This window comes from Diadema antillarum, unplaced genomic scaffold (assembly GCF_040938485.1).
Source record: "Diadema antillarum isolate AM-2024a unplaced genomic scaffold, OU_Dant_1.0 seq00000620_RagTag, whole genome shotgun sequence".
NCBI classification, from domain to species: domain Eukaryota; kingdom Metazoa; phylum Echinodermata; class Echinoidea; order Diadematoida; family Diadematidae; genus Diadema; species Diadema antillarum.
The window spans coordinates 1,441,797-1,452,310 of NW_027271543.1; the positions used below are offsets into that span (position 1 = coordinate 1,441,797).

The 10,514-nt window shown below is 38.0% G+C and overlaps 1 protein-coding gene across 1 annotated transcript in view; it reads right to left on the reverse strand.

Annotated features, from left to right (window-relative positions):
- Positions 1-9,840, reverse strand: part of LOC139736041 (dmX-like protein 2) — a 134,570-nt gene extending 124,730 nt beyond the window's left edge. The window contains exon 1 of the mRNA XM_071646786.1: positions 9,673-9,840. Within this exon, the coding sequence (XP_071502887.1) occupies positions 9,673-9,759 (87 nt within the window). The 5' untranslated portion in view covers positions 9,760-9,840. The remainder of the gene's footprint in view (positions 1-9,672) is intronic.
- Between the last annotated feature and the right edge of the window lie 674 nt (positions 9,841-10,514).

The window sequence follows — 10,514 nt, forward strand, 5'->3', positions numbered from 1 at the left end:
TACCTCTCTTGCTAAGAACTTTGTACAATAGTACATTGTGTACCTAGCACCTGTATACTTTTGAAGTCAAACAAGCGAGTAACATTCTGAATTTGCTTAAGGCATAGTGAGAGACATGCCACTGGCTTTAACGTACTCGCAAAAATGAACGTTGCAGTTTTGTGTATTCATGCCAAACAGATACTTAGCAGGTGACACAGGTAATACAAAGGTGAGTTTCAGTACAAGTAGCACACACTGTATACACAATAGTTTTATCGCATATGAAGTGGTTATCTATAAACGTCTGACACAAATGTTTCTAAGCAACTCTGCACAAAGGGTAGGCAGGACTACATGTACAAATGGCATCCAATATACAGAGCTGTGTGCATTACATTTCATTTCCCACAGCTAACAATGGTGTAATTTGTTTAAAGGGAAGATAAACCCTAAGAGCAATGTGAGTTGAGTGAAAGCAGCAACATTAGTAGAACACATTAGTGAAAGTTTGAAGAAAATCGGACAATCGATGCAAAAGTTATGAATTTTTAAAGTTTTGATGTTGGAACCGCTGGATGAGGAGACTACTAGAGGTTATGACGTTTGAGTGGACAACAATACCAAGAAAATATAAAGAAAATTCTGCAAAAATCAATTTTTCATGAAAATTACAAATTCCATCAACTTGATAATGACATATGTTAAGGGTAGCAATTATTCCCCCTGCTTTCTGAAAGCGGTTGGTCCATTGCTCTTTCATAATTCTAGAAAAGTGAATTTTTGTTGAATTTCCTTTATATTTTCTTTGTATTGTTGTCCACTCATACGTCATATCCTCTAGCAGTCTCCTCATCCAGCGGTTCCAACACCAAAACTTTAAAAATTCATAACTTTTGCATCGATTGTCCTATTTTCCTCAAACTTTCACTGATGTGTTCTACTAATGTTGCTGCTTTCACTCAATCCACATTGTTCTTTGGGTTTACCTTCCCTTTAAAACAAAACTATACAGCAACATTCATACACATTGCAAAGCTTCACTTTCATTTTTCAGCATGGAAAAGGACTTTAATCCAAGCAAGTATAAACAAACCAAACAATGCATGTTTTGATGGACTTGGTACTAACAGCAAGATTACCAAAAAAAAAAATTACTTTGTTTATTGCTGGTATTAGTGGAAATAGTAATATTGTGATATTTAATTATTTTTGTAGCAGTGGTAACAGTTCACTAGGAGTAGAAGTAGTAGTAGTAGTCACTAGTAATACAACCATGTAGTACAAATGTACTCAATAAAAGTAGTAGCAGTAAAAGCAGCAGAAGTTGTAATATTACTTCTAATGGGTAGTAGTAGAAGTAGTAGAAGAAGAAGAAGTACATAGTAGTAGTAGAAGTAGTAGTAGTAGTAGTAGTAGTAGCAGCAGCAGCAGTAGCAGAAGTAGTAGTAGTAGAAGGGTGCGACACTCCAACTTGCCTTGGGCAGCATTATCCTATTCTCAAGCGAGTACAATGAATGGGCAATTTTGCATTACGGGGCCCTTGAATACATGCCTGAAGTATATTTTATAAGCAAATGGGACCCAGGGAGTATAAGTTGTTATTCTCTAAGTACACCTTAGTAGCAGTAGTAGTGAGTGACTGTTGTGATTGCAGTAGTCATAGACTCTAGAGTGGTATTGAAGACAGCAGAACAGGAATTGGAGGCCAATGTTTTACAATGTGCAACAACTGTTTTAACTGTTTTTTACCGTTGTAAATAATGGTACAAGACAACTACTGTAAAACATGATACATTCGCAGCATGAAAATTTTGCGAATTGGAGCCGACGGCTTTTCTCGCAGCATGAAATTTTCATGACTTGCCATTGACATCCAATGCATATTGTGTAGGTAAGAACTTTCGCATGCATTTTAATTCCGCAAATGTTGCCGCTACGACTGTATGTATGAATGTGTGTTTGGTTGAGTTTACATGCATCTGTATGTCAGCATTTGACTGGGTTTCACCTGCAAGCGCAACTCTTGAATCTGCCCTTGGTTTAATTACTGCACTGGTGTGAATCCATATTGACACTCTCATTCAGGAGCCAAAGCACCAAATACCCAGGCATGCATCCTACTTTATTGATTTTCTCGAGACAATTTTTTTTTTCTCCCAACAATGTGATTGAACCCCCTAGGACCTGTAATCCATAAGGAAGGATAATTGGGTTACAGTGAACAGAAATGAATCAGAATTTGTCTGCTTTCTATCACTACGAGTAATAGTGATTTTTCTATGCAAACCTACACCATCATGCAGTATGTGGGGCATGTGCTATTACTTTCCGATGGTACTATGTAGCAGTGAATGTGCCCGATACCAGCAATTAGAACACTGCCCTGGGGTCAAATCCTAGCATACTGTACTGTATGTACTGCACCCTAGCCCATACACAAAATGGACTCATACTCACTCATTATGCACACGCACCGATAGGGTATATCCCTCATGTATTTTTGCATCATCGTAATATATAGAGCACAAAAAGGGAAGTCTGCCAAAAATAAAAATAAATTTATCAAAATAGCAAATTTGTCAGATAAACTAAAATTTTATTCTTCTAAACTTTACTGTCAATCTGAGAATCAGTTATTAAATAGAATTAGCAATTACAAGAGGCATTTGGGAATTCTACAGCTGAATCTAACAAAAACATAATGTGTAAAACCAAAGGCTTCATTTTCAAATTCTACCATACAACCCTTTAATAAAACACTAATAATGAGTTGTGAGCATCATAACATAAACATACTATCGCCAAACCATAAACACATATCTGGTTTCTGGGACTACATTAGTTACTGTAAACGTCAATATTTTTGTGCGATTAATTTTCGAACTAAGCGGCTCAAAAACTTATTCATGGGTTCTCGAATTCACACTGAGCAATTGTCAATCCATTCAAAATGTGCAGAGAAAATTGTGAAGATACTTTAGCTGGTTTTAGAATTTACCCTAATCAAAAGTAGATTGTGTGAAATACACAAAAATTACAATGTAATTTACTGCAAACATTTCTGTGCTCACAGTAACTCAATGTTGGGACAAACACATAAAACTGAGAAACCCTAAGATAAATATTTTGCAAAGCATCACACATATGGTAAACCTTTATCCTTGTGACATTTCAACAACAAACAAAAGACACTATTCCTAGAAGATCGTTTCCTTATTCAAGACAGCAGGACTATGCTTATAACACATTTTAATATACATTAAATCATGGTTAACAGTCACTTTAAAAAAAAAAGCTGATGTGCATGTTTCTTTCCCTGGTATAAACCTACAGGTAACTGATGCTTTCATAATATGATAAGCAAAGGCATATTATGACAATGGATACCCTTCACAGTGCTTTTCTTTTGTTTTGGCATTTTAAAGAATACATAACGATACAACTTACACTGAGTAGTTTTGTTCTTAATGATCTACACAATATATGGGAATAAGAATACGCACTGGACGATTTCTCTTACAGTGCTGTTATATGCAGCACAGGTAAAAATAGCAGTCTGTATCTAGTTACTGCCAAAACTACAGATCCACTGGGGGCTTTAACCAGGTGAGCAAAATTCAATTACACAACCAAGAGTCTCTCCTCCTGCATCATGTAATTGTATTTGAATGTATTTCAATTCACTGCCAATTTTAACATATCCTATCAGACAGGTACACTAAATCAGAAGGCTGTGGACTCGTATTACATAGAATGTACAATCACTACAAACTTACAATGCAATGTAGAAATGTCGCTATGGCAACTGGTATGCCTCCACTACTGCATTGTTCTCCCACCTTGGTCTACAGTACGTCCCACCAATACGAGACAATTATAGTTAGACATGATTGGAAAATAAGCACTACAGTGTATCTGGTAATACATCAATTTCCAGGACAAAACTTTAAAGGACAAGTCCACCTTCATATACATAAGAATTGAGAGAATGCAGCAATATTAGTAGAACACATCAGTGAAAGTTTGAGGAAAATTGGACAATCCGTTCAAAAGTTATGAATATTTTAAGTATCTGCGCGGTCACTGCTGGAATAGAAGACTACTACAGTGAATGATGTCACATGCGTACAACTATATAAGGAAAATAAAAAGAGAATTTCACAAAACTTTACTTTTTGAATAAAGTGCACATTTCTTCGACTTGCTACTGACGTATGTTAAGGGTAATATTACTCCCCCTGCCTTCTGAAAGAGAGAAGTCGCGTGTTCTTTTGTTATGCGAGAAAAATGGAAATATGTTGAATTTTCCTTATTCTTTCTTTATATCGTTGTACTCATGTGACATCACAAGCTATAGTAGTCTTTTCATCCAGCCGTGACTGAGCAGAAACTAAAAGAATTCATAACTTTTTAACGGATTGTCCGATTTTGCTCAAACTCTCACTGATGTGTTCTACTAATATTGCTGCATTCACTCAACCCACATGTCTATGAAGGTGAACTTGTCCTTTAAAGGTAGGGGATACCTTTTACAGACCTCCCAAAATGCAGCAAAACATTAAATATGAACCTCAGGGGACTTGTTTAGGCCACTGCTGAGAAATTTGGAAGTCAAAAGTTATCTACAATTTGAAAAATGCACAAAACTCAACTACTCAGTAGTTCTGTGTGTCAGCCACACTTAAGCCTTTTTGTTGCAGTCTTCTGTATTTTGTTATCTATAAACACAAATCTAAAAGTATAAGAGCTGATATAATAACATATAGAGTGTGTGGCAAGAATGTAGGGACCTATATAGAAATGTTTATAAGTTTTGATGAACTTTCTTCACAAAATATACATGATGGACACACATGCAGTGCATGGGTCTGCAAAGGTAGCCTAGTAATGTATTGGAATTTTTGGTGAGCCCCGAAAAAAATTCAATTCAAAATCTAATGGTCAATAAAAATGTACTAAATGTTACCTTCCACTTTCAATACTTTATGTGAGTTTCTAAAATGATGCTCTCTTCAACATACCACTGTATTTATACAACTCTTCATTTAAGGCATGCAAATGGGATTCCCTACCTTTAAGCCAATACTTTCCAAATTTGTTAAAAAATGAAGATATCTCAGTAATTTCACTTGACCTTTGACCTCATAAACAAGTTCTTTCCCTACAGAACCATTGCACAGTAATGCATTAAGTTTAGAAGTGTTATACATTGAGTTTTTTCAAAGGTATGGAGAAAACTGTACTTTCACCATTAAATAGTATAATTTTAGCATCATTACCAGAATTTTGATGCAGCCATGACTGTTTCATATAAGGACAAATGGCATAGAAGAATAATGAAAATGCTACAGATTTCTTAACATCTCCAAACTACAGTACAATGATTTTAATTTTGCTCCAAAGCATAGATTTATGTGGCCATGTCCAGAGTACTAGTATTCATGCACTTTTCACTGGAGACTATCGCATTACCACATCTAATAGGCCATTTAACATGATGCTTGTACTTGATGTGAGTGGGGACTACATTGTACACGTTCATGCGTGCATCCATGTCCATAAATGTGGTTCTTGTATACAGAATGCTATTTCAACACTAACACCATTTGATCTTGAAATGACAAAATGGAAAATCCCTCAGTATTGGTGTTGGCCAATAGTGAAAAAGCATGTTAATCGCCAACAAGAATAGTAGAGCTCGGTTCAGCAGAGGACATTCAACACCGGGTCAAACACCAGATACTGGAACTACCATATGTCAAAATTTTAAGGTCAACTTGCTTAAGCACCAATTGATTTCAGGTTTGGGATTATTGCTGGTGGTAGTGTTGAGAGTGTAGCATTTCCACTAGCACAGGCATTGAACTTGAAGTCACTCAATGAACACATATGATGTCAGTAGCTTGTGGGACAGACTATTTTGGCTCTCTAAAGACAGCATGTGTTATAATAATTGACATACATGCATCTCAAAATATGTCATCTTGTCCCATTTTTTTTTCTTTTTTAGCCCATTTTCGAAGACATCTACAATTTTCCTTGACCTTGATGGCCCTTTCTACAATAAGGATAGCAGTACAGGCATTGACACACAATTGATAGGTTGAAAGTGGCATGAAGAATTCATGTAGTCCTAATGAGCAGAGTTATCCCAAATGAATGGATTATCAATTGCAATACATGTTGATTAAAATGCCTATTGGTCAAAGATTATGTAAAATAGATTTTCTTTTTCTTTAACTCACCAAAAGTCATTACTGTGGGTAATTACGGGATTCCTTCAGTATTATTGTGCAATGTTGAAGCGACAGCTGAGAAATGGACATCCTGACAAGTTGTTACTTTCTGCTCAAAAACACTTTTAAAAATGCTACAGGTAAGCATGACTGAAATGTTGTATTTTTGTATGATTTCTAAATTTACAAATGTTTATTATGTGATATCATTTGTAAATTTGTCTGATCTGCATATATTCACAGCAAAAACACAAGCTTGTCTTCTCCTCACCCACAGTTAGTACATCTCCTGCTATAACTGTAGACATTAAGCACAGGGAGAACATTGGAACATGACCCTGCGCACAGGATTATTTCTTGCATATTCTAGTATATTGTAGTACATAGGTGTCGACACATCGACACTGTACACTGAAACTGACATCCCTCTTATTTACAGCATTGCGTATAAAGAATGAACATTGATTCACACATGAGATTATGCGCAGAGGTTTTGCATTCTTCCATGGGGATTTAAAGATGTCCAAATATTACTGAAAAACCCGATAGTAAACAAGACCAACACTCAACAGCACAACAGTGATACCGTAGATTATAAATACACTGTACACCCTCTAAAAGCATTACGTGCACTTCACACGTATTGGCAATAGAGGGTAGGGGTGTCAGTTTCAAAGTACAGCACAATTGAGTGCTACATCAAAATAACACCCTATGCGTTTGAACAGTTATCTTAGAGAGTGTACTGCAAATAAAATTTTTAATGCACCCCTTGTGAATTCAGAGTATTTTCTTTTTTAAACATGTGAGTACAATTTCAGGTGATTTGTGAGATATTTGAGTTTCTATTGACAGAAAAACACTAGGCTGTCAATGTATTATTACACATCTAACCATATTGGCTAGTGAACTGTACAAAAATACATGAACAATGTACACTGGCTGTACAATGCAATTGAATGAGGTGATAATGCACACCCACACACAACTTGCGGAGGTCAAGCAGGGTTACACTTCCAGTGTTCACTTGTTCACTTCCGGTGATGTGGAGTTACTGGGCAGCAGGCACGCACAGGCAAAGGGTACCGATGCTGTGATCGCACCTAATTTTTCCCTTTTTATCAAGACTGAAACAGGCCTCGAAATAGGATTTTGGAGGGGCAAGGCCATTTAGAAAAGGGCACTTTTTCCAAGAGGCCAGGGCACTTACATGTAAGTCAGTCAGAGGGGCACCAAGGCCACATTGGAAAGGGCATGTTTGGTGTTTATGAAAAAAGAAAGAAGAAAAACAAACCGAGAAAAACAAACAAACACACACACACACACACACACACACACACACAAAGTGCAACACACAACAAAAACCTCTTCCCTACAGCTGTAACACATTCCCGATCTCCGCATTTCTATCAGGTGAAACAACATTTTTTAAAACAGGAATAAAACAACAGTAGGTATTGATTGAAACTCGACACCCTTTCAGGCCAGCCAGGCTGCCATGAAACTTCAAAGCACATTCCGACAGCTGGCTGGCAAAACCACAAGGCAAAGGAATTTGCGTGCGCGTGTAGATTGCTATGATTAGTCTGTGACAGACAGTTCATGACCTCCAAGAATGCGCCAGTACGCGCGGTTTCTTCTGTTGATTGGTCTCTCTCTCTCTCCACCCCTCCCCATTCCCCAGTCTGGCACACCTTGGCATCGTGAGATTTTTCTTTTTTCTTGGTGAACTTGGAGTTCACTCTTTACTACTCTATCTGAATATGCGCTGCCTAGCTAGTACATACCACAGAACTCTTACACAAGAGTTACATACTCGCGGCCGCTGCGCTGCGGAGGCAGTTGGGACGGTAAAAGCCGGTCGGGCGTACATGTACATACACGTCGTCTCGTATCTCGGAAAGATACTTTGAGTTTGAATCAGATACATCGGGACGCGAGTGAACTGAAGGTATGATATTTGAGATCAGGAAAGTTGTTCAAGCTTTAAAGAGACTTTGAGAAAGGGCATATCATACGTCATAAATAATAACTTTCATTCTAAAAGGGCACCACGGCCCCAAGAAAAAGGGCACATTTTTTTTGGCCGTAACTTTGATAAAAAAACAAAAGGCATTGCGGCTAACGAGAGGGGCACCGACGGCCATGGCCGTCGGTGGCCGTCGGTTAATTCGAGGCCTGCTGAAAGTTAAAACTTAAAACACTACTTCACTCCAGAAGTATTTAATAATAATATGCACTTTCAGAGCTTACTTGATGTTTTCATTCCTAACAGTAACATGCAACAACTGCTGAGAAAATCTACAAAACCATTAGTTTGCAGGTACATGTAAACTAGAGATACGCTGACCGATGAGATAGAGCTCCATGTTTTTCGTGTATTACACTATTATCAATTATGATCACAACAGAAGTAGATCTGTGTTTTACTTCTAGTGCTCGTGTGCGAGCTGTCTACACTATCCTTAAAAAGTTGAGGAATCAATAAAAGGGATCTAGGCCTAGGTCTAAATTGGATTTACAATTTCATACAGCCTTCTCCAATCCTAATTCCAATAAACCCAATAATCCACTCAAGCTAGGTAATTTACAATTTGATATCTTGTTTTCCACATTCATGTCAGGAGCGTGCTTAAAATTCAAATTTCAAATTCAAAATCGTGCCAGTGATTGGTTTCTGATTTAATGTTGCAGGATAAAAACAAACATAACATGGGTTAAATCATCATAATAGCTCAGCAGATTTTATAGAACTAGAAGCTCTAGGACCCCTACATGTACATGTAATGCACATGTTGTTGGGGAGTTGGCTCAGTCGGTAGCGCGTCTGCCTCATGATCCTCAGGGCCCGGGTTCGAACCCAAGTCTGGACTGAGCAATGTTGTGTGTAATCATACCGTTCCCTCTAACAAGAGGCAAAACACTCTCTCCCTCGCCTCGGACAGGACATAACGTCATAAAATGGAGGTCCCGTGTACGAGAAAGTCACAACTAATGCACGTAAAAGATCCTGCTTCATTCAATCATCGCAAAGAGCAGGGTGTTTAACCCGGTGCAGTGAAGTGGTACGTGGTCCCACCTCACATCCAACTGCCACTGGACCCCATGCATGGAAGACCAGCTTAGTAGCTGAATATATGGGCTATCCAGCTATCTTCAAAGATGGAAAATGAACAACAGCAACAACAACAACAATACACTGTAAATTCGACATATTAAGGTACAATTACTGCTTGGTTTTACTGGAGCAGTGGCCCGTGTGCCGTGCATGATATGCATGCGTGAATGGTCATGGATGGGGTCTTCAGTCGGCCCGTACGTACACACCCACCTTGCATTGCATTGAGCTGCAAGTTCTCCACTTGCAGCCCATTCAATGCCTACGATTCCCAATCAACATCCACACACTTGGATCACCTGAGCACAATCTGTCACGATATAAGCGCATATTTACCGTAAAGGGAACTCCGTCTACATATCCAACTGCAAAGCAAGAATCTCCAGGATTAACAGCTCCTGTAAGGACTTGATGGCGATTCATTTTGAATCAAGTTGATACCATTTTCCGAAATTTACAGGCTCATTCCTCACAGCCGTCCATCGTTCATAGATAATCCTGAAGTCAGTCGACTATTTCACAGCATGCAGCAAGCTTGCGCTGAGGATCCAAAGTGTGCATGACACCGCAGTTTTCTATGGTAGCCTTAAATAGCCAAATAGTCAGATCAGCCCTTGCGTCATTATTATCATTCTTATAACAAACATTAAAATGTGTATAGGGCCTACTCGACGACTGAGTATATGAGGAACACCGAGTACATATGTTACGCAGAAAAGAGCTTGAGTCTTGCACACCAGCGATATATTAAGTACAGTAATAACTCTTGAATACTGAGAATCCTTATTCAACCTGGATGATCTTTAACCCTCTGGGTGCATCTGCTTTGTCCACTGATGGCTTGTGTGAAATCTCTGTGCACATTCGACTCAATGGCACAGAAAGGGTCAATACTAGTATATAGAAAATAGTATTTCATGTTTGACTGTTTTTTTCTCTTTATTTTTTAGATATAATGAATTGAAGGTCATTCAGTCTGTAGGCCTTTTTGTTTAAAATTGATCATATAAAAAATGCATGATTACATCAGGATAACATTTCAAAAAGTCATAGATTATCTAATAAAGTGGGCACAGTACAAACAACGCATTATGTCAGTTGATGGGGTTCATTTTTTTTTTTTTTGGGGGGGGGGATCAATAACAGCGATACATTGCCTTTGTTTCTTCGTAACACAG